Source organism: Podarcis vaucheri (genome assembly GCF_965113315.1).
Source record: "Podarcis vaucheri genome assembly, chromosome: 1".
NCBI classification, from domain to species: domain Eukaryota; kingdom Metazoa; phylum Chordata; class Lepidosauria; order Squamata; family Lacertidae; genus Podarcis; species Podarcis vaucheri.
In genome coordinates, this window is record NC_138759.1 from 119,109,264 (window position 1) to 119,136,244 (window position 26,981).

General features: G+C 43.0%; 2 protein-coding genes and 1 long non-coding RNA gene across 7 annotated transcripts in view; 2 read left to right on the forward strand and 1 right to left on the reverse strand.

The window, feature by feature from the left end:
- ATF2 (activating transcription factor 2) overlaps window positions 1–8,982 on the forward strand; it is a 45,075-nt gene extending 36,093 nt beyond the window's left edge. For all 4 annotated transcript variants that reach the window (XM_082197253.1, XM_082197255.1, XM_082197256.1 and 1 more), the window contains 3 exons: window positions 219–425; window positions 2,563–2,668; window positions 6,091–8,982. In XM_082197253.1, the coding sequence (XP_082053379.1) occupies window positions 219–425; window positions 2,563–2,668; window positions 6,091–6,317 (540 nt within the window). In that variant the 3' untranslated portion in view covers window positions 6,318–8,982. The remainder of the gene's footprint in view (window positions 1–218; window positions 426–2,562; window positions 2,669–6,090) is intronic.
- LOC309525438 lies at window positions 2,675–26,977 on the reverse strand. The gene is made up of 3 exons (XR_014216282.1): window positions 26,641–26,977; window positions 10,270–10,447; window positions 2,675–5,203 (listed from the first exon to the last, which is right to left on the reverse strand). It is a non-coding gene; the product is annotated as an uncharacterized lncRNA (long non-coding RNA).
- Window positions 26,213–26,981, forward strand: part of CHN1 (chimerin 1) — a 110,174-nt gene continuing 109,405 nt past the window's right edge. Inside the window, exon 1 of one of the 2 annotated variants that reach the window (XM_082198443.1) lies at window positions 26,213–26,648. In XM_082198443.1, coding sequence (XP_082054569.1) covers window positions 26,568–26,648 — 81 coding nt within the window. In that variant the 5' untranslated portion in view covers window positions 26,213–26,567. The remainder of the gene's footprint in view (window positions 26,649–26,981) is intronic. The other variant, XM_082198444.1, reaches the window with a different exon arrangement.

The window sequence follows — 26,981 nt, forward strand, 5'->3', positions numbered from 1 at the left end:
CTGTAGTCAACATGTCAACAGTGCATTTTGTTTTTACTTTAAAACTCTTTAAAATGAAAGCTCAAGATTGTATGTGTTCCATTTATATTGTGCACTAAATGAGACCATTATAGTCAATGCTGTGTGATATATTAGAGGAATGTGAATTTCTGTCCAAAGTCTAGGCTTGAACTAAAAGTTTTGTGGCAATGAACTCTGGCATTCTTTGCTTCCTGCAGGCTTCTCCAGCACAGCTTGCACCGCAAACGCCAAATACAGGGGGTCGACGACGAAGGGCAGCAAATGAAGATCCTGATGAGAAAAGGCGGAAATTCCTAGAGCGGAATAGGGCGGCAGCATCAAGGTGTAGACAAAAAAGAAAAGTTTGGGTGCAGTCTTTGGAGAAGAAAGCTGAAGACTTGAGCTCGTTAAATGGTCAATTACAGGTACGTCCTTCTGCTTCTGATAATAATGTAATACAATAATTAAAGGCAATAGGTGGAATTCAACGCTATGCCAATATGATTGTTCTACTTGACAGAAAGGATGATCTCCTTTTGATTTTTCATTTTTGGGTAGAGGAGGAAAGGAATCTTTTGTTGGCTTCCACTATCAAAGTTGGTTAGTTGAATCCATTTAACAGGACCAGAGCAAACAGTGTAATTTTCGGCTCGTCCAAATTACGTGTGATTGCCGGCACACGGCAGGGGGGGGGACATCATAGGGTGGAGTGCTGAGAACTGAACCCCATCGCCCCATAATATTTCACCTTTCCCTCCCCATAAGTGTCTCAGGAGCTCCATTTTTTCACCTTCTCCCCAAAAAGAGATGTGGAAAGGGTGCAAATTCTGAATATCTGGAACTTTCCCCAATGAGGTGCACATAGGGTGAGGTGAGGTTACAAGTGGCCATCAGGCGTTGCATATAATGCAAGCCTGCTTTGAGAGGCGTGGTGGGCGTGAGCTGCTTGTACCCATTTCACAGTATAGATATGCTCCAGCAAAGTTTCCAGAGCCAGTCAGGTGTATCTACCCATGCATTATTTTAAAAAACCCGAAGACAACCGTAAGATTGAAGGTCAAAGATTTTTGCCTTCTTGGCTAATCCTTCACTCTACGTAATTTAAAATGTCTCTGTTTGTGACAGGAGAGGTATAATGGAATATGAAGTAGAAACATGAGAAAACAGTGTAACGTAAGTGCAGGAGGCCTGTGTGTATGATTGGCAAGGCTGGCGGTAGCTAATAAGAATATACACAAAAACATCTGGAGGGCAACATATTGGGGGAGGCTGGCCTAGAATAAATGTTACCTCATCTGTGTTTTCATTTGCATTAAAAGACAATGACATTTCTGTATGGATTTTTCCTACTTAAACATATTTTTATAAGCATAGACTGGAACGCACACACAAGAGTCTCAAGGGTTAATCTCTTTCATGTAAAGCAGAGGTGTTTTTTATAGTCTGCCAGCAACAAAACTGGCAAAGGTGAAGAACAGAATGATGTGTAAAGAAAACTGAACGGCAAATAAATTATTTAAACTATTCATTATCTGAAAATATTCATAGAATCATAGAGTTGGAATAGTCCACAAGGGCCATCGAGTCCAACCCCCTGCCAAGCAGGAAACACCATCAGAGCACTCCTGACATATGGTTGTCAAGCCTCTGCTTAAAGGCCTCCAAAGAAGGAGACTCCACCACACTCCTTGGCAGCAAATTCCACAAATTAATACATGATATTAATCATGTATTCCAAAATGATTCATCATTTGATAAAGCAGGCACAGCTAGGTAGTAATAACCCATGATGGCTTAAGTTGAATATGTGTTTTTATACGTTTGGCCTTCCACAGCATGTTAGCTGTGAAAAAGTGCTGGTTCTCATTCTAGTTTTGTCAATTTTACAAAATAAACGAGCTGGGGAATACTGTTTGAATCATATGAATATGAAATATAAAAATATTACTGTACGGTGAGGCTCACTTTCAGAGTTTAGATAAAGTGGGCTCAACCTTTGGCTCTTGCTGGACTTGTTGTTTTAGCTACAGCAGAAGAACCCCCAGCCTCTGCCTCAGCAGAATGAGGTCAGACGAATATTGATACTTGCATCGTTTGCATAGCGACATTTTAAAATATTGGGAGATCAATGGAACTATGTCCAGTATATTTTAAATTCCCCACTTCCTTAATGTATTCATCTTAAATATGTCACATTAGAATTCTCCATTCAATTATCTGTTTTGGCAAAAAAAAAAAATAGTCAATGCCACTAACTTCCCTTAAAATGTGATGCACAACGTTTTGATATCTGTATCAGACTGCATATAGAAGCAAGAGATCAAAAGGAGTTGAATGTAATAGACCAAATGTAAAGCAACTCCCAATATTTTCTTTGAATGTACAAAACAAACAAGCTGCTTAGCCAAAACTGCTGCAGTTCACAGATAAAGTGTTGTGTTAATGTGCCTAGAAAGTGTGTGCTGTGTCTTGTATTTGTCTTTACGAAAGCTTGTAAATCTCAGTTTGAAATGTATGTAACTTGATCCTGGTAAAGTATATAACTTTTTTCTTCTTCTTTAGAGTGAAGTCACCCTGCTGAGAAATGAAGTGGCGCAGCTGAAACAGCTTCTTCTAGCTCATAAAGATTGCCCTGTAACAGCCATGCAGAAGAAGTCTGGCTATCATAGTGAGTAATGTTCCATTACCTATATAGCCTTAGGCTGTACCAGTGAAATACTGCCAAAGCAAACAGAGATAACATTACAACTGAGAAGTGATGTTCAAATACCGGTACTTCACTTTAAATATAACAATTCCTACAAGGCTGTTGCAAGATAAATGCAATGATATATTGAATCTTCTTCTGGATTCTTGCAATTTTAAAAAAAAGGATTCAGTTACAGCATGGTACGTATTAATATTTAGAGATTGTATGCAGTTTAATAGTATCCAATTACTTTTTTTTTAATAAAAAAATAAAATTAGTTATTTCACAGGTCATAGCTGTGAGATAAACTCTCTTTATGTTGTTTACCGGTCTTTCCACCAGAAATAAAATGAAATAAATGTTTACCATAATTTCATTCGGGGAAGGAAGAATGAGCTTTAATGCTTATGGTAAAAGTAAAATTGATAAAACATTGGAAAAATGTTCTTAATGCTTTTACTTTTTCAGCATTTCAAAGGTTAATTGTGTGTTTCTTTCTTTTCTTTTTGGATATAATACCCAGCGCTAGAACCAGCTGCTGCTGTAGAATAAATGGCCAATTTTGTCCATTGTACACAAATTTGTAACAAATAACTGAGCTGGGAATGCATTAGGCAACATTCATAATATATAACCCACAGCTTTCATTTTTATGATTTAGTGATATTTCAGTATATTTGTAAATGTGAAGATTGTTTCTGCCATATGTAGCCACTTCATTTTAATTTGCCAGTGTCAGTAATTTAGGAGAATAAAAGAACATTTTGTATTGCATGCGAACAGTTCCTCAGGTGCTTGCGATAAAACTTAATGGCCACCATCTTTACTTGTAGTCATTGTAAGCAGTTTCATCAGAATGGGCAATATTTTTTAATTTAAGAGATTCCGGAGATTTAGCAACACTCTGTGGCTGTATATATTTAGAACTCTGATTTTGTCAGTTTTGAGCTTATAAATCTCGGTCCTTTTGATCTCCAGTCATTTGACAGGATGGAAAGTGGCATCTTGGAGCAAATTGAAACCGTGCAGAAATATGTTTTGAATTTATATTAACAATGATTGTTGCAGGGATGAGGCCATTATGGTTCCCATCTGACAAAACAACATTATTCCATATAGAAGCAGCTATAGGATTACATTATGCATGCATAGTTTGCTGAATGTGCTTAGGTGTCTTGAATGCTGATATTATGAAAGAGAACTATCTGGTTGTACATTTAGCTAGCAAGTTTAAAGTACTAACACAGAGAGAAAGGGCATACTCCAAAATTTGCGCTATTGTTGCAAACTCATTTGCAGTGTGTGTTGTCACTTTTGGCGGATATTGGATTATGGTCTGCAGGAATAACTATACATAATTGCTCATTGTAAATATGCAATAAGATGGATTGGACGGAATCAGATTTATAGAGCAGGGTTCACCTATAGAGCCCCATCACTGGAAGAAGCCCAGTGGAAGGACTTCCACTAGCTCAGTGGGGCTTTCCCTCAAAATTGGCTGGGGGGAGGGGGTGTCAGAAGAAAACCCATGTTGAGGGGGAGGCAGGATTGTTCCATCTGATATGGTTGCACAGATGGAACATTTGCTTGACCTTGAATTCCATTCTGTAGTCTGTCTAGCCTACATATTCTTAATAAGGTGCCTCAGCTACATTATGAAAATACTGAAAACAAGTGATACAACTCACTGAAGCCTTGAAGAAAGCAAGAGGGATAGTAGAAGCAACTTCCCAGGGGGCTACCACCAGCCCTTCTTTATATTATTAAATTTGTATACCACCCTTCACTGAAGATCACAAGGCAGTTCACAACATAAAAACACAAAATAAGAACACAAAATGCACCATGAAACAAAAGCTTCTTCCTTACGTTGTGCTAGGCAATGTTCGCATCTTCCTCAGGCTCCATCTTAAATGTTTAGAATAAACTAAGCATAAACTCTGTAATAATTGCTACAGCATTTCTGACCTTGTGCAGGTCCTTAATTGGCAAGTTCATGCACATTAAAGGTGAAAGTGCAGTACCAAATGGCTTCACTTGAAAAAGGCCACATCCATAACTGACATGTTGTAATCCTTAACTGTGGTGACGTTTCAGGAGATTCCCTCAGAGAAGATCCTAGTGTGCTGGAAGCATTTATTAGACAAGTCTGAATTAACAATTCTTCAGTGCAAAAGCCAGCTATTTGGGAAAGGACTTACAGTAGTTAATTGCTGTGGGTCTCAAGTCCCTGTGAGCAGAACTCTGCTTGCGAGATGCTCCCATCAGGGGAAGTGGGGTGCAGAAATGAGAATCCCCCCTGCAATTCTTAGTGTCCCCTCCCCCCACAAAAAAGGAGTCGTTTTAGAGAGTTGGGAGAGGTAGCGCTTGGGGCTGCAAATTGCCTCTTCACCAACCCACTGCCTTGTCAATGGAAGCAACTCAGGATCCAATGCTATGTTTGAGGTAATGTCCTCAGAAACGCTTGTCGAGTCTTCATTGGCTTTTGTTCAGTGGTCTTGATAACATAGGTGCCTGCAGATACAAAAAACAGCTGTGTCAGAATGTAGAATTTACCTATGCTATAAAATTATGTTATTAAATGTACAACATTATTTTCTCCATCATGGCCACTTTATAGGGTTGATGAAAATTAAAATCCTCTTGATTGATGTGTCCATCTGTGATGTGGAAAAGTTTCCACTTTTGTTTTACTTTTTACAAAAATGTTCCACTTTGTTTCATAAAATTAATGTAATGGATTATTACAATACATGTTACATTGGACCACTAGAATGGTTGTAGTGCTGGTTCAATCAAAAGTCAGAGTTATATTTAACTTTTTTCAGTTGTTTTCCAGGAAACGTACATTTATGCACACAGCTCTTCAAGTATGCTAAAATTCTTATGTTGTCAGTGCCTTCCTCCCCCCCCCCCCACTTAAAATCTAAATAACAGAAGGGAATTGCATGCTCTTGAGCTGTCGCATCTTAAAATATTTAGGTATTCCAGTAAAAATTCCCAAAGTTTTTGAATTTGTTAGAACATAACTTTAAACTAAGTGCAGGTAGGTAGCCGTGTTGGTCTGATGCAGTTGAAATAAATTTAAAAATTGTCTAGTAGCACCTTAGAGATGAACTAAGTTTGTTCTGGGTATAGGCTTTTGTGTATCTGAAGAAGTGTGCATGGACCCGAAAGCTTCTACCCAGAACAAACTTGGTTGGTCTCTAAGGTGCTACTGGACAATTTTTTAATTGATTTAAAATAAGTGTACTTTTTCCTAATCCAATATTTCAGTCCCACTGCTTTGGCTATCGTCAAAATCCTACAGGTATTTATACAGCATATGGAACTAGCATCTCATATTCTAATTACACATTTCATTGACGAGGACATGGAAATGTTTTTGTTTTCTTTTTCAGCCACAGATAAAGATGATAGTTCCGAAGACATTTCCGTGCCAAGTAGTCCTCACACAGAAGCTATTCAGCATAGTTCGGTCAGCACTTCCAATGGTGTAAGCTCAACCTCCAAGGCAGAAGCAGTGGCTACGTCGGTTCTCACCCAGATGGCAGACCAGAGTACAGAGCCAGTGCTTTCGCAGATTGTAATGGCTCCTCCATCTCAGTCGCAGCCTTCAGGAAGTTGATTAAAAACTTGCGTTGTTTTTAGATACTCCTTAGCAACTTCAAAGGGAAACCAAGGAAAGCAGCCTTCATTTAGGAGAAATCTGTAGCTTAAAAATGATTCATCTGTAAAATTCAAACTTGAATTTGGCTTTGAAAGTTGGCAAACAGGAATGGCACAGCGGGTTGTAGTCTCTTAACAGACACCAAGTTCATTTTCCTTTCCTAATTAGGATGGCTAGTTATTTTCAGTGCTCGTCATGTAAAGTGTCGGTACAGTTTAAATGTACTTACTACTTTAATTTGGTGGTATTCCAAGCAGTCACGTAAAATGCTCACCCCAAAAAACTGTGATAGTAATCTTGTAATATTTTATACCAAAGTTCTGCATAGAATCCTATTGACTTCGTAAACTCTACAAGATCATTAAAGCACTAGGCAAGAGAAAAAGACAGGAACAGGAAATTTGCTTTTAGTCTTTTTTGCCTTTATATTGTTTTGCACATTATGAGAGGGGGGAAAACTTTGGGAGAATATGTTTGATTATATTGTGTAGCATTTTCTTTGGCTTTTTAACTGTTTGGGTATTTTTTAATAATTTTGTTTTAACAGGGCCAGTACAGTATATGGAATACAGTACTTTTTATGCACATATGTAATCTTGATCAGGGTCATTACTAGCTAGATTTTCTTTTTTAAAATAGATGTCAGCTTAGCTAGCACTTCCATTTTATAAAATCAGGAGCTTTGCTTCTGCTGCAAAAACAAAAACCTGCAGCTATACCCTCTTACTAAACAGCCAAGAACAACGGAAAAATTCTGAACAGGGTTGTGAGAGATGGAATACTTTTTCAAAGCTCACTTGATATTTTGTGGTTTCTTGAGTCTTAAAGAGGAGCTTATTCATACTGCAAGATAGTATGGGTGCCAGGAAAGCTTGAAATTCCCTCATCAAACTACTCAAGACCTTCTTTTTTTGTTATTGTATTGTATTTGCAAGGTAACTTGTACTTTATTCTTGTGTAAGCACTGTCATCTTTTAGTAGCAAAATTTTGATACTTTTCTTGTGGGGAGAAAAAAAAAATCAATATTTACCGTACCGTGGAAACAATGTAATTATAGTGTGACGTGTGTATGTGTGTATGAATGAGAGAGCGAGAGAATGGTTCAGTAGTTACGCCGGCAATCTGTGCTTGAATGTTTAAAGATGCCTTCAGTGTGATGCTGGCTTGGTAGGTGATTGCAGTTTTTGAAATGTTATTTACTGTGTGAATTTGGATAACTAACATTCCATGATGTAGTTTGTTTCTGATAAGATGATTGTAGGTACACTTTTTCTCATTATCCAATCATCTGCAGGATATTGAGTTTTTTAATGTGCCATTATCTATTTTAATTCTGTACTCATGTTAAAAATATATAATATTTTACGATTAAGTTGTAAAAGTGCAAAAAGAAAAAAAAATAAGGTATGTGCTTTCATACCGGAAAAACTTTGCATAACAGCAGAGAAAAACTACACAGTAGCAGCATCTGGCAGTAAAAAAAGAATTCCATTATGTATATAACAAACATTTAATGCATTTATTGTGGGTTTGTGTAACTCATACGTTCTATGCTCTGTTTTAACCTAGGGTGCCATCAAACTATGAAACATTCAGTTTTAAATCATTGGATTTTAATTGGTGGTAATGGCAGAGAGCAACTCTTAATTTGTATGATTTACAACCAAACTAGAATGGAAGCTGAACGAAGTCCTAAAATTATGTATATATCATTTCAGTGCTTTAAGTCTGAGAATAAGAATTTAAATATTTTGTGTATTAAAAATGTAAGGAAACAATGGTTTTTTTTGGCATAGTTTGCAAAAAGTGCTCCAGACACCTTCATTTTATCAGTTTTTAAAGGGTTAATTTCAGAAACAAGCTTTAATTTTCTTTTATTTTTAACCCACAAGTATAGTGACGAAGTCTCCAGCACAAACTGTGAATTCTATTTAAAAAATCCTCTCTGGAGGATTCAGCTCTAGTCACACTGGGATGGAGATGTGAATTCAGTTGAAAGCATTGCAGTGCAGGTCTATGACGTCTACGATTGTATGTGAGCCTGATGCATACTCATGGTTTGCAATTCCACAAGTTCATATACACGTAGAAACCTGTTTCCACACATACTCCTCCTCCTATGGATTGGGGTGGAGAGTGTTTGGATTGGATGAACAAAGTGGTTATGTTTCCTCCACTAAATCTAGGTATAATCTGCCAGGCACTGCTCTGCTACCCACCTTCATTTCTGCTCCTAAGCAGCCCACTGAAATGAATGGTGTTCATGCATTAGCAGTGCCTGACGTTGTATAATACAGTCCTATTTTTAAACCTTATTTAATACAAAGTTTTTTGTTGGGTTTTTTTAGTAATAAAGCTGTTGCTGTTGTAAAGTAAATCTAAATATGTGCAAGGAGAGATGTAAATGATTTTAATGAAGGGATTAGTTAAAATCCCATGTTCAGCAAACAAGAGAACAGTTGTATAACCATAGATTCCGTTTTAAAATGTATGTCACACTACTTCTGTACTTCGCATTCGAGATCCTTGCATTTGACATGTTTCACAAACTGTACTGTTTTTCTTCAATGTGCAGTTTGCATGAGTAAGTCATCAGAGAATAAAATCTATCTTTAAATTGTATCTACTGCATTGCAATTCTAACTTCTGAAAGGCCAAGATGGCATCAGATTTCTTTTCTGCTGCAACGGTTCCTGCCATTTCTATACAACTGAAACGCTTGCCCTGGTGGCCTTAGCATAACATTGAAATCTTCCCTCAATTATTTTTTTAAATGCTTAAGCTGTTTTGAGCAACTTCTTAGTGGGGAACGTTGGGACTGAAGAGAGCCTGGACATCTTTCTATTTACAGTTTTACTTTCTCTGGCAATGGGGAAATAAGTTTGTCATTTGAGCTCCTTGTGGAATGCTTGTTCTTAAATGGGATGCAATACCAAAGAGCAACAACATAGTGTGTGTCTATAGACCCAGAGCCATTGCATGGCTTACAAGGGGGTCTACTTGTGAGAAACTAGTCAATCTGTGAAACTAGTATTAGCAGCTGGGGTTGGGGTACTCTCTCGGAGGCCAGAGGTTATACGGTTGTCTTTTTGAGCCTTCTAGTTGCTGGAAACAACACTGGTCTCTCATTCCTTGATCTTTATTGTTCCTGATTCTAGATCCCTTGCCTTGCTGTGTTATATCTTTTCTGAACTCCCTGTGAGATTGACCTTCAACTGTTGCTGGTTCTTGTTTCTGGATCATGTTTGGACCAAGACTGATTCTCCACGCTTGAACTTGCCTTTCTGCAACTGCACAGCACCTTCAACCCATGTTGACGAGTCCTTGGATGAAAGGCTTATACTTCCTGGGACTGAGACCCTAACCCTGAGGGCATGTGTACCCAATTCCCCCAAAGATCAAACTTTTTGCTATAAGGAAAAAGACAGGAAAACACATTAGAAAGGGTGAGACAACACTTGTTTGACACAATGTTGTCTAGCTCCCCGCAAACAAATCAGAATGATTGCTCATAAGCAGGTCTTCTGGGAGCAATCCTAGTCTAGCTATTGGGGTTGCATGTTCTAGAGGTAGAACATTTTTTGTAGATGAATTGAGTTCCACAGTTGCATAAAGCTGTTCTTGCCACTACCGGGTCATCGAGCAACGAAGTGATCAATGTGTGCGTCCTCTGTGATTTATAACAAAGAGGAGGATGTTTTGATTTCTTTGCCATAGCTTTTATTGTCCCATTCGATTAACAAACTGAGCAACCGTGCTGAAGGGCTAATTATTTTTGTGGAAAAAGAAGATAATGTGGCTAAATGAAGAACAGATGCTGTGTATTTGTCATTGAAAGATAGAAACATTTGTTAGCTGCACTCATTGGCTATATGAATTAAAAAAGTTGGCAAGCTATGTACTACTTACCCATGTGTTGAAAATCAAGCATGAAAATTTATTGGGCAGGCTCAGGAGGACATTCTGAATTATTGGGAATGTTGTCCCCTTGTCAGGCACAACAGACTGTAGCAACAAGCAGTGACTTTCTCCTCGCCTGCCTTTGTGGAGATGGGAGATCTCAGCTTGAGCACTACTTGACCAGTTACTAATGACAGAGAGAAAACAATAGCAAGAATTGACTATTAGGCAAAATGGTTCTTCCTCTCCCATCCCTACTCCAAAAAAGACAAGCAGGAAGCCAGAGATTAGCTTGCCTAAATACTCAACTTCTGCTAGTGGCTACAGGCTTGGAGACATGCTCCAACATGTGCCAGAGACACTGAACTGGTATGATACCCATTATGATCACATGTGTGCCAATCTGGTATATATTCTATTTCCCTACTGACATGATGGCCCCTCAAAACCCTGTATGCAGGACCTCCTTTTATCTGATTTGAAACATCTTTGGATGAGCTTTCCTGTCACACAGTCTTCTCCAATCTAGTGCCTTCCAGATGTTATGGACTCCCATCATTCCCAGCCCATAAGCCCAACGATCAGGGATGCTGGGAGTTGTACAAAACATCTGTCCCAAGAGGGAGTGCTTGGATGCATCTGGAATTTTCCTTGAGATCTAGACTAGAAAAGCCTAGGAAAAGTGAAAGCAGCGTGTTGCCACATTGTGATGGTGGCTTTTGAACAATCTCCAGCCAATGCAAGAGTAATAGGTGCACATCCTGTTATATTAAAATCTTGCCCCCAAGTTAAAAAACTTAATTTGCAAGTTACCAGCTTGGGGAGTTGCTGGGCAGTTCCAAAAACAGATGTCTGGGTTGTTATCTCTCCCCATATATGGCTATTCAGTTGAGTATGCTTATCACAGCAACCATCTGAATTGACAACCAGCTGGAAGTAAGGGCTCCAATGACCTAATTGTATCCAAGTATCCAATAATAACCTGGCTGCATTCCCCTTCTCGGAATCCAAACTGTTTCTGTTAGGTCCTGGATCCCTTCTGCACTACACCAGTGAAGAGAAGGCCTTGTGTCTTCTAAAGAAAGATAATGAAACCGCTAAGTGGAGCCATTTTTCCAGACTCAAGGACTCCAGTCTAACCATTCTAGTGGGAGATGGTCAGGCTTTTAGAAAACAAAGTACTATAATCCCCTCCATTAAATCACAGAGCAGTGGCAGGAAAAGCTTTATTAACAATTTTATGTCAGGGAAGCTCCCAGCACCATACTTTGGAAGGATCACTTTCTAGCATTCAATGTCTACGTGGAAGAGAGTAACATCAGATCATTAGATTCTACAGAATGCAAGAAATGGTTATGGTTACCTGAGTTTTGTTTGCTTCCAGATCTGTATTCTCACAAGCCTCAGGCTCCTTCAGGGCACCACCTTCAGATCTGGGCTACAGAAACAGCTCTATACATAGAGCAGTGATGGTCAAACCTGACCCTCCAGCTGTTTTGGGACTACAACTCCCATCATCCCTAGCTAACAAGACCAGTGGTCAGGGATGATGGGAATTGTAGTCCCAAAACAGCTGGAGGGCCAAGTTTGGCCATCCCTGACTTAGAGGATTGTATTCAACTAAATTCTACTCGGCATCAACCTGTTGAAAGCAAGGAGCTTCAGTTAATCATGTCCATTGGTTTCACCCGGTTTATATTTTAACTTAGTTGGATACAGCTTTGTACAGATTGTATTGTTCTCCTGGCAATTCCAAATAGAAAAGTGGGAAACTAGAGATGACAAGAAGTTACAATGTCAGCAGTGAAGAAGTGAGATGTCTTACTTCCATATGCCTGACTGAGGTCTCCATTAGATGTGTTGCCGCATACCTATATCTTAAGATATATCACTGGAGGTTCCTGCAATGTTATACAGAGCCATCTGAACAGACTTCAGCGTCCTGGAACTCTTCAAAAAGTTCTCAAGCCAACGGAGGCAAGGTGAGCTTTTTCATGAGTTGTTGAATTGATACCTCTTTTAAGAAGAACAAGACTACTGTACTTGTTCATGCAAAGATGGATTGACTACACTCTAGACCACCCATTATGCAGTCATTAATAAGTCAAGTGGGTAAGGGTTGAAGCACCATGGCAGTTCCTCCCAGCTAACCCACTCAGGTCTCAATAATACACATCAGATCAGCACCATCATTAACTGTATACTGATCTGGCATTAAACACTAGCACATGGAGGATCGTGACCACAACAGATGAGTAAGTGGAAACTTGGGAGTGAGGAACAAGGTGTCAATAGATGCGGGAATAGATAGGGGGAGGTGTGATTATCCTCCTTAGGGTGGCAAAGGTAAATCCTCTCCATTACTTACCTGCTGGTGTAGCAGAAGCAAAAAGCAGGGCAAGATTGTAAGGCAAGTTTCCTACATATTTATAACTGCCAAGGTATCTGACATTGTGTTTGATGCACCATAATCTGCCCTCTGAGAATCTATATTTTGAAGAAAATATGGTGAGATTGTGTTCGCACACTTGTGAATTTGCTAGTAATTAGCATTCTTTAATCAGCTCTCATTTAGAGCAAGAAATCAATACTACCAGCCTCTAAACCACATCCAAAGTACCTGGACAGAAGCCAGTTTAATATGACTGAAGCAAACGGTATTAAATTTGAGTTAAGCCTTGAGTTCTTTATTTCAACTAGGCTTGCATACTGTGGTTGACCAGGAGTGACTTAGGGACTTGTCTGCAGTAGGATTTGACCATGAAATATGGGCAGTTTTATGGGAACAGAGTTGTTTGTACTGCCAGTTATCTGAGTAATGTCAGTGGTTTGCTACTAGTGGCTTTGAAGTTTAAAAATAACAACAAAAGTATGATGACATTAGCCTTTTTTAAAAAAACCTAGAGTCCACTACTATTAGATATACAAGGTGTTCTGCTCTGCTGGCAGATACCTATATACTCATATGGGTGTATAGGAAATACAACAAAACATTTGGCTCTGTATACCTGAAGGAGCGTCTCCACCCCCATCATTCAGCCCGGACACTGAGGTCCAGCTCCGAGGGCTTTCTGGCGGTTCCCTCACTATGAGAAGTGAAGTTACAGGGACCCAGTAAGAGGGCCTTCTCAGTAGAGGCGCCCACCCTGTGGAATGCCCTCCCATCAGATGTCAAGGAAATAACTATCTGACTTTTAGAAGACAACTGAACGCAGCCTTGAATGGGGAAGTTTTTTAATGTTTGATGTCTTGCTGGGTTTTAATTTGTTGGAAGCTGCCCAAAGTGGCTGAGGCAACTCAGTCAGATAGATGACATATAAATAATTATAAATAGGTGGCATATTATTATTATTATTATAGATCAAAGGGCAGCTGAATTGTCACAGACTGCACTTCTTGTATTTCATTACCAGTAGTAACCCTATTCAGACACAAGTCCAACACAGGAAGTGGCGCTACATTGAGCATGCTCATCCTTGACACTGAATGGGCCAAATGGCCCCCTCCCCTTGCTTTTGTGCATACAGTGGTACCTCGGGTTAAGAACTTAATTCGTTCTGGAGGTCCGTTCTTAACCTGAAACTGTTATTAACCTGAGGTACCACTTTAGCTAATGGAGCCTCCCGCTGCCGCCACCGCCGTGCAATTTCTGTTCTCATCCTGAAGCAAAGTTCTTAACCCGAGGTACTATTTCTGAGTTAGCGGAGTCTGTAACCTGAAGTGCCTGTAACCTGAAGTGTCTGTAACCCGAGGTACCACTGTATAGCCGGAGCATTTGGGGCAAAGGCTTTCTCCTCGCAGATGTTCCCACTGTGCGCAAAGATGCTGAGGGAAAGGTTACATGCAGCGACGAGGACAGGGCTGCTCTGCTCACGTGTTGGGCTTATCATGCCAGAATAGGGCTACAGTTGTCCTAGCACGTCTATATTAATACCGGTAGTGGACCAAGAACATCACCTTGCCAACAAAGGTCCGTATAGTTAAAGCTATGGTTTTCCCAGTAGTAATGTATGGAAGTGAGAGCTGGACCATAAAGAAGGATGATCGCCAAAGAATTGATGCTTTTGAATTATGGTGCTGGAGGAGACTCTTGAGAGTCCCATGGACTGCAAGAAGATCAAACCTATCCATTCTGAAGGAAATCAGCCCTGAGTGCTCACTGGAAGGACAGATCGTGAAGCTGAGGCTCTAATACTTTGGCCACCTCATGAGAAGAGAAGACTCCCTGGAAAAGATCCTGATGTTGGGAAAGACTGAGGGCACAAGGAGAAGGGGATGACAGAGGATGAGATGGTTGGACAGTGTTCTCGAAGCCACAAACATGAGTCTGACCAAACTGCGGGAGGCGGTAGAAGACAGGAGTGCCTGGTGTGCTCTGGTCCAGGGGGTCACGAAGAGTCAGACACGACTAAACAACTAAACAACAACAAAAAGTGGGCCAAGAAACATTTGCCTTTATTCTGGGCCAGCCCTATGATGAGGCAGCTGCCTCAGGCACCATATGCTGAGGTGGGGGAAGTGGCCAGAACTATGAGCATCACGTGGCCTGTCCTACAGCCTGCTGCCCTCCAGGGCAGTAGAAGACACAGCCCTTTCGCCAGTATTGGAGTACCAGTCCAATGGTCCAACTACCAGTCCAATGGTCCCCTGTACAGTGGTACCTCGGTTTTCGAACAACTTAGCTCCCAAACAACAATTTTAATTTTTATCATCTACAATACTGTCTTATTTTATAGTACAGAACATATTGCTTTCATTTTGTGAATCAGTGGTCTTGTTAGATAGTAAAAAAGGGGAAAAAATAAGTCTAAACTCAATTTTCTCCTCTTAGGCAAAGACCACAAGACGACCTGGAGGGTCGCCAGATTCTGCCCACAGATTTGCAGTCGCAGACCACCCCCCGAAACAAATAAGTTCGCTAGGAAAACAGTTGAAGTCGGCCTCTGGGGTGTCAAGGCCAATTTGTACGGTAGCTCAACTTTTTAGGTCTTTATGTGTATATGCGCTTATCTTAGATTTTAATCTTTAAGCTGTTGTTGTACACTGCTTTACATGTATATTTTATTCTTGTGAAAGCTGTCCCAGTTGTGCTTTTCGAGCTGGTCTTTGACAGTAATAAATGATGATGATGATGATAGTAAAATTCATGTTAAATTGCTGTTTTAGGGGTTGTTTTTAAAAGTCTGGAACGGATTAATCCATTTTGCATTACTTTCTATGGGAAAGTGCACCTTAGTTTTGGAACGCTTTGGTTTGGGAACGTACTTCCAGAACGGATTAAGTTTGAGAACCAAGGTATGTGCACTTGGAAGAAGAGTATCATTTTGTCCTTTGCCTCAGGCAGCGAAATGTCTTGACCCAGCCTTGCCTTTACTCATACCCAACAAAGAGCACTTGCCAACAGATTTGATTCAAATTCATTGGTTTGACATCCTCTGAATTTCTTCCATTAGGGAATGAGAACTTTTAGAGGAGTCTCTCTCTCTCTCTCTCTCTCTCTCTCTCTCTCTCTCTCTCTCACACACACACACACACACACACACACCACTACCTTTCTGCCCTTTTATTGTTCTTCTTAATTTTTTTGTACCACCCTTCATCCATAGATCTCAGTGGAAGCAATGTGACCAAAAACTATGTGAAACAGCAGACACTGCCACATCAGTCAAATCAGGCAACTAGATAACCCCCCTTAGATAACTCTATTCTTCTCAAGCAGTCGTTTTCTTTCTTTCAAAACCCTAGTTTTCTACTGTTCCATCATACTTTGAAATAAAGCACCATCTAGTGGCGAGTGAAAATAATGTTGGGAAAATACTTTTGAAATGTAAGGCACTTTCCCCGATTGACATTATTAACCTTTACTCAGAGATCTGCAAAAAAAAGTAAACGCAGTTGTTACAAGGCAAAGACATTTTTGTAAACAGTGCAAACATTTCCATAGCCTTAAATGTGAGCAAGCTGGTTGAAAGATTTTTAAACAGCATGGGGAACAAGATGGTACCACAGCACAACTCTCAGACAATCACTCAATTTTATTCTTTGAAACTGACCCTGGAGATAGGATCAGAACCACTATAAAATAGTGTTCTCCATTACCCATTGGGATGGCAATACTCACTGGGATAGCATTGTCAATGGTATCAAAAGCTTCTGGGAGATCAAGAATAATACAGTCACACACTTGCCCGCTTCCTTCTCCTGATAAAGGTCACCAGTCAGGATGACAAAGTCTGATTCAGTTCCATAACGAGGCCTGAATCCAGATTGAAATTGGTCAGGACAATTTGCTTCATCCAAGAGTACGGTACTTGCAATTGTTACACACCACAACCCTCTCAATCACCTTCCCTAAAAAGCAAGTTATTTGTGACTGGGTAGTGGTTGTCACAGACCAATGAGTTGAGGCTGGGCTTTCCAAGACTTCCCAGAGAGAATGAGTGTTAAACCACTCTGGGAATTGTCATTCTGTGAAGGAAATAGGGTCCCCCATACAACTCTCAGCAATCCTAACAAAACTACAATTCCCAGGATTCTTTGGGAAAAGGCATTACTGTTTACAGTAAGATAAAGGGACCCCTGACCATTAGGTCCAGTCGTGGCCGACTCTGGGGTTGCGGCGCTCATCTCGCTTTATTGGCCGAGGGAGCCGGCGTACAGCTTCCAGGTCATGTGGCCAGCATGACTAAGCCACTTCTGGCGAATCAGAGCAGCGCACGGAATCGCCATTTACCTTCCCGCCGGAGCGGTACCTATTTATCTACTTGCACTTTGACGTGCTTTCAAACTGCTAGGTTGGCAGGAGCAGGGACCAAGCAACAGGAGCTCACGCCGTCACAGGGATTCGAACCGCCAACCTTCTGATCGGCAAGTCCTAGGCTCTGTGGTTTAACCCACAGCACCACCCGCGTCCCTCAGACTGTTTACATGGGGCCTCAGTCTGAACTGGAATGGAACCATGGATGGATGGGGCCTCAGTCTGAACTGGAACGGAACCAAACGTTTAGATTTAACTTCCTACCCATGGGTCTGGTATTCTGACCTGGCCCTTCTACAGTGTTGCAGAATGAAATAAGAACTGCTATTTGTTCCTTACTGATTTTAATAAAATTGTTGCTGTTATATCTTAAGGTATAGCAGGTGCATGAATCCATCTATAACAGCAATGGTGAAATTTCATTGCTGAAATACAGTTGTACCTTGGTTGAAGAGCGCCTTGTGAGTCGAACGTTTTGGCTCCCAAACGCCGCAAACCCGGAAGTGTTCCGTTTTGTGAATGTTCTTTGGAACCCAAACGTCCGACACGGGTTCCATGCCTTCCAGTTGGCTGCAGGAGCTTCCTGCAGCCAATCAGAAACTGTGATTTGGTTTCCAAACGTTTTGGTTTTGGAAGTCGGACTGACTTCTGGAACAGATTCCATTCGACTTTTGAGGTACCACTGTAATGACTTTTTCCATGTGTTGGTATTCCCATATTCTAGATTTCTGGGACCTTGAGGTACCGGTAAGCAGCACAGAATGGTATGTTCATTGTGCAGCCGTAACAGATTTCTGTAACAACCAGAATTGTTGGTTCTGGAAGATACAAAACTGAGCTGGATAGGCCTTTGATCTTAATGGGCAAGTGGTTTCAATACATGTAGTCGCTGAGGCAGTATCCCAAATTCTTCATCGGCTTCATTTAACCTTCTCAAACGATTGTGTAATGTCGTCCTAAATGGACCTGACAGAGCAAGAGCATGGCTGTGGTTAGAATTCTCCATGGAATCTAAGAATGAAACTTTAATTATCAAGCAGCCCTAGTGTGTTAATTGCAAATTGCTCTCAACTCAGGTCAAAACAAATAGTACATTCTTCTCTTCTAATTTTTCTTACTTACGCCCCTCAATGTGTTGTTTTGCATATTTCCAAATCACTTGCACCCATCTCATTTGGGAGACTATTTCGGCAACATTTCCCCAGTGCTATTTTTCAGTTCTTTAAAAGAAATGAAAATGCTATATATATGTGTGTGTTATGGGATTTATATGTCATCCTTCAACATCCTTTTTTATATAAACGACAATAAACATACCAATACAAGCAGTGGTACGGATAGGTGATCTTAGTCTCTAGGCTTAATGGTCTTAAGAGGGCTTCCTCTTTAGATTACTTCCTTTACCTAAAAAATGTGGTAAGCCAGCCCTGCTGTGCTTGGGGGACTTCCTGCTGCTTCCCTGGACTTCTGCTCCAAAGTGCAGCCCTTATTCTTATTATTCTTATTACTATTATTTCATTATTTATACCCCGCTCATCTGGCTGGGTTTTTCTAGCCACTCTAGGCAGCTTACAGAATATATAAAACATAATAAAGCATCAAACATTAAAAACTTCCCAATACTGGGCTGCCTTCAGATGTCTTCTAAAAGTTGTATACCGGTAGTTATTTCCTTGACATCTGAAGGGAGCGCGCTCCACAGGGAGGGCGCCACTGCAGAGAAGGCCCTGTAACCATGCTTCTCACAGCGAGGGAACGGCCAGCAGAAGATGGCATCGCTGAATACAAAACTGTGGTGATCATTGGATCAAACTCCTTATTATAGTCCTGTAACATACCCAAGAACCACAACTGACATTTTGAGGGAAATCCGCATTTAGATAGGGAGCATGAGCCAAGAGCAGTAGACGTGGAAGGATGTGTTTGTTAAGAGAGAGGTATGTATTCGCATTAAACTGCAGATCTGCCTGCCCGGGCAACATGCTGCACCTGTGGAAAAAGGATCTGAAAATAATGTTCTCTAACTTGCATGACTTACCTTTGTTGCCCATGTGAAGAGGGGTGCTGCGTTTCTGTGTACTGAAGGTGACTCATCTATGACTTTCTGAGTAAAATGTTTTCTGAGGCTTTCATAGAGGGTCATCTCAACAAAACAGCTATTTTGAATATAAAAAGCACCCTGCCCAAGCACTTGAGACAATCACTGTATTGGAGCAAGTAACTGTTACGATATTGAAGCAATGCAGCCGCGAGCTGCTGGTAGCTTGAAAGCAAAACATAATGGGAATGTTGGGACTGTTCCGTGGGAAACAGAGGGACAGTCTATTCACAGTGCGAAGCACCGGAATTAGCTCAGAGTGTAATATGAGCTGTACAGGAAGTACAGCATGTGTTTGTTCTCTCTCGACTGCAGGAGTATGAAGAGAGCAGTCATGTTTTCTGTAACACTGCAAAGACAGAAATAAAGGCATAAAAATACGTTTCTGTCTATCTCTTTCCCCTGCCGGGGGGGGGCAGGAAAGAGGGGGGTGTTCTTCTCACGCTGAGAAGGATCGCCTATCGCGACCTCTGCCTGGATCTTGCCGGGAAAGCAGACAGGGAGGTCAACAGGAGACCAAGCCGGGTGCCTGGGAGAGTTGCCAGTTTCTCCTGATAAAGGCTTGATTTCCGACAGTAACTCAGGGCCCAATCCTGATTTGATATATGTAGAAATATATAATTAGTTTGAATACTATCAGTGATTTTTTTCTGGGGGGACACAGGGGTACACATACAAATATTTTGTAAATCTAACAGGAGAAGAAACTAATTTTTTTTTACAAATGTTAGTTTCTTCTCTAGCACAGTGAATCATCAGTTCCGTTGCTACCCCCCGATGTCGGCTTCCTTTCCTTTCCTGGTGTTTCCTGAGTCTCCGACGGAAGCAAGCGTTTAATGTGTGAAGCAGTGTGGAATGTGGATGTATAGTGTTTTACTGATGAAATCTTATGCCAACGTGGAAGTTACTGTGAGTTGTCAGCAGTGTAATATGAAGTAATGCATGTTCTTTGTACCGTACTTTTGTCCATTTACTGTATTTATTTTGCCCAATTTGAACCATAAAATGGTGATTTTCTTGAGTCAAAATGACAGTACCCCTTAACATTTTTTTTAGAAAATGACTATTTTTTAGAAAAAAGCACTGAGTATAAACTATTACACAGAGTTAAACATATCAAGTACTTTATTACGACTAATTTTTATTAATTGTTCAGAACATATAATCTAAGACAATGAAAATGGCAAAAAAGGTGATTTAAGCAAGGTGTACTAATAGAGGGGAGTGGGGGAATATTCTGTTCAGGTCATGATCCTTGCTGTAAGAATCTTGATTGTTCCAGTACGTATGTCTTTCATATCTTCTTCCTGGGGGTATGCTTTTTCTCAAATCACTGCTTGTAGGGGGAAGGGGCAATTGCAGACCCTCCAAGTGTCATTATTTCCCAGGGACAGTCCTGGATTTACAGAAGCTGTCCCGGTTTTAGATTTGATCCTGGAATGTCCTGCTTTTCCTTAGGACAGGGGTCTGCAACCCACGGCTCCGGAGCCGCATGTGGCTCTTTTACATCTTTGCTGCGGCTCCGGGGCGGATACTAGCGAGGGGAGGAGGCGCATTGTGCGCCCCGACACTCCTCACTGTGGCAGGCGCTGTACTGGCTGTGACGTCGCATGGGGGCGGTGCGTGCGTTAGTCATGCACCGTCCCGACGTCACCTTCCCGCCCGCTGTCAGATCGTGGCTCCGAAGATATATTTGTTTTAAATGTCGCAATGGTTTTGCGGCTCCCAGTTGTTGTTTTTTCTTCGGAAACGGATCCAAGTGGCTCTTTTTGTCTTAAAGGTTGCAGACCCCTGCCTTAGGATGTCCCTATTTTCATCAGAGAAATGTTGGAAGGTATGGAGTTGTGTGACACACACCCCCCCCGAGCCAAGGAGATAAGTAACTATACAACCTTTAGAAGACATTTGGAGGCAGCCCTATATAGGTAAGTTTTGTAACGTTTAATGTTTTATTATGTTTTTATATATTTTGGAAGCCCCCAAACTGGCTGGGGCAACCCAGTCAGATGCGTAGGATATAAATAATAAAGTTGTTGTTGTTGTTGTTGAATAGGAAGTCCCTATTTTCATCGGAGAAATTTTGGAGGGTGTGCAATTGCCTCTGTCCCCTGTTGGGAGCCACACCTGGTTCATTGTGTAGGGGACAGTCACATCTGCCTGTGGTGCAGCAGAGCCAACCTAAGGTAGCTTACAATTTCAGGACAGCTATATTTGCTTAAAAACCACAGAGACTTCTTGCAAATTTAGTCACATGTTAGAGAGAGAGAGAGAGAGCGCGCGCATCTGGGCATTAAAACCTAGATAGGCCAGCTGAAGTCCTCGTCTGAATGACACAATACCAGTGACGTAGCGTGGGTTCTCAGCACCCGGGGCAAGGCAAGTAATTTGCGCCCCCTAACCCGTGGATTTTAGCACTCGAGTCTCTTCCGCGCGCCCCCCCAGATGTTGCGCCAGGTGCGGCAGGCCCCCCCTCCACCCCCCACGCTACGCCACTGCTCCCACCACAAGTCTTCAGGACAGCCATCTGAAGGCTGGCACGGGGAGAAGGTCTCTCTGCCCCACCACCAGCCTTCGGAGGAGGTCCGAGGACAGTGGGGTTCCTGCTTCCTCGAGGAGGGCCGGCCAAACGCGCCCCCCCAAATGTTGCGCCCGGTGCAGCCGGCACCCCTGGCACCCCCCACGCTACGCCACTGCACAATACTATGTAACGGAATTGTAGAAAAGCTTGACAATCTCTTGACATTTCTGTGTGCATGTTTCTGGTTTTCAGGGGAATTTATGAACATAGCCTTCAGGGTGCCGATTATGCTTGCTGTGATTTAGGGAAGCCTTTGGGACACAGCTGAAGAGGAAAAGTAAATTAGGGCAAAAGCAGTGGTTTCTTTTAAGCAGTTTCAACCACTCTCCTTTCCCACCCCCAGAAGCTGATAAAGTGCAGGCGTACCTCAGAGATATTGTGGGTTCGGTTCCAAACCACCGCAATAAAGCAAATATTGCAATAAAGCAAGTCACACACACACAATTGTTTCCCAGTGTATATAAAAGTTATGTTTACACTATACTGTAGTCTATTAAGCCAGGGCCCCTTGGCTGCAGGAGTGACAGGGGGGAAACTTGGCTCCAACCATAGCCAGTTCCACTCCTTTGGCCAGAAGAAGGACAGTGGCAGCCAGGGGCTTTTCCCCCCTGGAAGCAGCGGGGTTGCCTGCAGCTGCACCCACATCCTCGCAAGGAACAATGTCTGTGAAGTGCAATAAAATGAGGTATGCCTGTAATGACTAATCAGGTTTCTCTAAGGAGATCCCATTAAAGATATAACTATGGCATAAACGTATGCAAAACTCATTTCCAAGTCTGGAATGTGCAACAACAAGATCAACCAGTTTCGGACAGTACTCTACAGGAAATGCAGAAATGACTCTTCTGGGGTCTACAGTGCTCTTTCTACACTTCTCATTTCCCTTCCTAGAGTATCTCCACCCAGACTGTAATGGGTATGAGTTACTCGTGCGTAAACTGGTGCCTTTCTCGGTTAATTTGCCTTGTTAAAACTTTGTGACTGCGCAGCCCCTTCTCATGGTGGCTGCCTCAGTCACTGGCAGAATCCGTCAGTGGGTGTTTCTTGAACCTCTTCCAACATAAAAGTTGTTTGACACCCAGTCTCCTCCTCCTCTCACTGCGCGGGAGTCTTCTGCTCAGGGAAGGCGTGGGTAGCGGAGGACCTGGGCTCTCCTCACTGATGTCCAGTGAAGAGTCCCTGAGCCCTCTCTCTACTTCCCCCCGTCTGCCTCCCTTTATCCCTGGTGTTGCGCTGATTGGCTTCCCCCTCTACTGAGCTGTTTCTCCCCCTGCTGCTGGGTCCTTCGCCCGCATCATCTGGGAGCCTCCCCTTCGCCTCTCACGCCGATGTCAGTTCCCTGACACAGACTGACCTCCCTTGGTATGACACCAAGGAAAGAATTAGCAAAGTTCTCCTCCAGTTTAGTGCCAAACTGTTCACACCACAGATGAGGAACCTTTGGTCCTTCAGAGGTTGTTGGACTATAACTTTCACCAGACCCGGGTTACACAGTGTTAGTAACTCAGCTATATAATCTAGGCGCTAAATGGTTCCCTAAACCATGTTACAGTCGCCAAATCAGAATGTCTAGTTGCCATTTCTGGCCCAGACGGCTTGAAAGTATTGTTTTTCAAATGATGGACTGACTGTGATTGGTTATCAGTTAAACATCTGGCTAGTTCAGATGACAACCTTGAACTAGGTTAAGACTTTTGAGAACTTAAAGAAGAAAAGTCACTTGATCCAGGGACAGTCCACATATATATTGGCCTATCCCAGGGGTCAGCAACCCGCGGCTCCGGAGCTGCATGTGGCTCTTTTACACCTTTGCCGCGGCTCCGGGGCGGATACTAGCGAGGGGAGGAGGCACACTGTGCGCCCCGACACTCCCCACTGTGGTGGGCGCTGTACTGGCTGTGACGTCGCATGGGGGCAGTGCATGCGTTAGTCACGCACCGTCCCGATGTCACCTTCCCGCCCGCCTGCTACATTGAAAGAGGACATGTACGTTGGTCACTGTTTTGAAGGGGAGTGAAGAACACACACACAAAAAGGTAACTTGTTAATTTAATGTTTATTTCTATGAGGAGGAGTAATTCTGAGGGGTCAAACAAAGAAATAATTTTTAAAAAGTGACAAAAAAGTTATTTTTATAATGACAAGTTTTGCGGCTCCCAGGGTTTTTTTCCTTCGGAAACGGGTCCAAGTGGCTCTTTTTGTCTTAAAGGTTGCAGACCCCTGGCCTATTCCGACCTCTTCTTCGTAAACACATAAGAATATTCTGCACAACTCTCGGCAGGGCAGCTTGAATGCACCATTTTGAAAGAAGGCAAGATTCCCCATATGCATGTCAAAGATCAGGAATTCCGTGTGCGTTTCCCCCCCAAGAGCTGCCAGGTCAAAAATTCAAAGCCCCAAAGAGTTCACCCTAATAACGTTCAGAAACTTCAGCCTGTTCAGAATTTGGTGGTCAGGTTGCTCACCGGGGCAAGATGGTTTGAGCATATTGCACCAATCCTTACCCTGGCTGGCAATTAGTTTCTGGGCCCAAATCAAAGTGTGGGTTCTGACCTATAAAGCTCAGGACTGCAATATCTAAAGGATCACCTGTCCTCTCCCTACCTCCTACATAGACTAGGGCTGCCATACAACCGAGGGGAATTTCCGAAAGGTGGTGCTTTTTGGTTTTCCTTTTTTAAAAAAAGATCACATTTGAGGTTTTCCTTTAAAAAGCTCAACAATCTTTTGGGGTGTTCTGGTTTTTACTTTTTGAAATATGGCAACCCTAAACCCTGCAATCACCACCTTCTTCATGTGCCGCCTAGAGAGTGGCAACTTGAGAACAGGCCTTTTCTGTGGAGGCTCTCCATTTGCAGAATACTTACCTGCTGCCTTCACTACATATCTTTTGACAGCAGGCAACACGTTTGAATCATGGTGCTGGAGGAGACTCTTGAGAGTCCCATGGACTGCAAGAAGATCAAACCTATCCATTCCGAAGGAAATCAGCCCTGAGTCCTCACTGGAAGGACAGATCGTGAAGCTGAGGCTCCAGTACTTTGGCTACCTCATGAGAAGAGAAGAGTCCCTGGAAAAGACCCTGATTTTGGGAAAGATGGAGGGCACAAGGAGAAGGGGACGACAGAGGACAAGATGGTTGGGCAGTGTTCTCGAAGCTACTAGCATGAGTTTGACCAAACTGCGGGAGGCAGTGGAAGACAGAAGTGCCTGGCGTGCTCTGGTCCATGGGGTCACGAAGAGTCGGGCACGACTAAACGACTAAACAACAACAACAACAAACGTACAACCAGGCCTTTGGCAGCGCCATAGCTACAGGGAAGCTAGCTGGGATGTTGTTTTTTGTGCCCCGAGTGAAGCCTCCAGAAGGGTGCTGTTATGTACTGAGTTGAATAGGATCCAAGATGCAGCAGTCTGATTGGTCCTAGAACAATGCAGCAGTATGATTGGTCCGCAGGAGCCACCCAATCCAGCTCCAGGTGGAAGTGAATCCACAACCTGATTGGCCTACAGGAGAATCCCTGAATTAGCCAATGAAGTGCAGCCTATTGTGTAAATAATGTATATAAAGCAGATATTTTGGGGGAACTCTCATTCCTCCTCACCACTATGAGCTGAGTAAAGAGCATGAAATCCACTCTCGATTCCAAGTATATTTCAGGTGCCATTGAGGTTCCCAGCCTGCATATGCAGATGTTTGTGAGTGGGTGTTAAACTGGGTCTTTGACCTGGGTAAAATAAAGCCTAGTTTCGCCCCTGCCTTTTGGCTGATAAACATTCCAAGTTTTCTTTAAATATGGGATGAGGTGGGGCAATCAATTTGTTTTTGTTTGAGTATGTATTTTGTATTCTTGTTTTTCATTTTTTCCTGTTGCAGAATGCCTTAGGATCTTCGGATGAAGAGCGGCGTACAAATTTATTAAATGATAATAATGTAGAGCTGATTGTTTTTAGCAGCCGTGCTGAGGCCATGGGTGTAGCCAGGATTCCTTTTTTTTGGGGGGGGGGGTTGAAGAACCTTGGTTAGCTAAGTATTTTTACTTATTTACTTGATTCTTTTGGATGGGGGTGCAGCTGCCCCCTCTGCCTACGCCCCTGACTGAAGCATCCTTTTTTTCAGTAGCCCTTGCAAAGCATCCTTGAGGAATGGTCCACAGCCGCAGGTGACCTCAGAATTCTCACCTGCGCTCAGAAACAAGGAAACCCGCGCGCGCCCTTTTCCAGGATGCGCTTTTGGAGACGGGGGGGGGGTGTCTGCGTATTTATTTGGAGAAGGGTCAGGGCCCCCCCCTTCCTCCACAGCCCTTTCTCAGAGCACCTCCACCCTCATTTCTAGAGGCTTGCTGCTGCTCTGACCCCTTCCTCCCATGCCCCGTCTTGTCAAGGCCTTGCCTCTCTCGGGGTGGGTGGAGGGTGGAGATGGAGGGGCCCAGGGGACGGGAGGTGGCGGCGCGCGAACCTCCCGTTGCCATGGGAACCCACGCCGGGCTCGGCAACGCCGCGGAGGAGTCAGGAGGGAGGGGAAGGAGCTTGGTCATGTGGCGAAACAAGATGGCTCCCGGAGCCTGAAGGGCTGCAGCCTGAGGTGGCCAAAGCGGGCGGCGCGCGCTTCCTTCTGCAAAAGGAGCAAGAGTCCTTTTCCTCGGCGGGGCTGGCTTAAGTTGGCCGCCCCACGCCCAACTCTCACCAGCCATTCCTCTCCAGGCTTGAGGGAGAAATGCATTCCTCTCTGGGGCAAGTAGCTCCTTGGGCAACAATGCAATAACTTTTTATTGCAGCCTCGCCGCTCTTTGTGTGTTTGTGTGTGTGTGTCCCCCCCCCCACCGCCTGCCTTTTGCGCGCGCCGCCGCCGACGGGAGAGCTTGCAGAGCCCAATGTCCAGCCCAGCCCTCCCGAGCAGCCCCGACGTGATCCTGCGACTTGCGGCGCCTTCGCAATGGCTCTTACCTTGTTTGGTGAGTAGGATCTCCTGTTCGGCATCCAGCTCCTCGCCACCCCACCCCCTTGTCAGTTAGACAGCATGCAATAGGGAGTTTGCGTTGCAGGATTTAAGAGGTGCGAGCCCCCTGGTTTCCCCCCTCCTCCCCTCTCTCTCTCTCTCTCTCTCTCCCTCTAGTATTCCTTATTCACTTAATTCCTGGCTAGAAAAAACAAGGCTTCTCTCTTTCTCCCATTGTCTCCGCTCGAGGCACATCTTATGGGCGTGTGCTTGGCCCCCCCTGCCCATTTCGGGGGGTTGGAGTTGATTGGCATCTCGGAGTATTAAGTTCCAGACTTTCCAGATAATC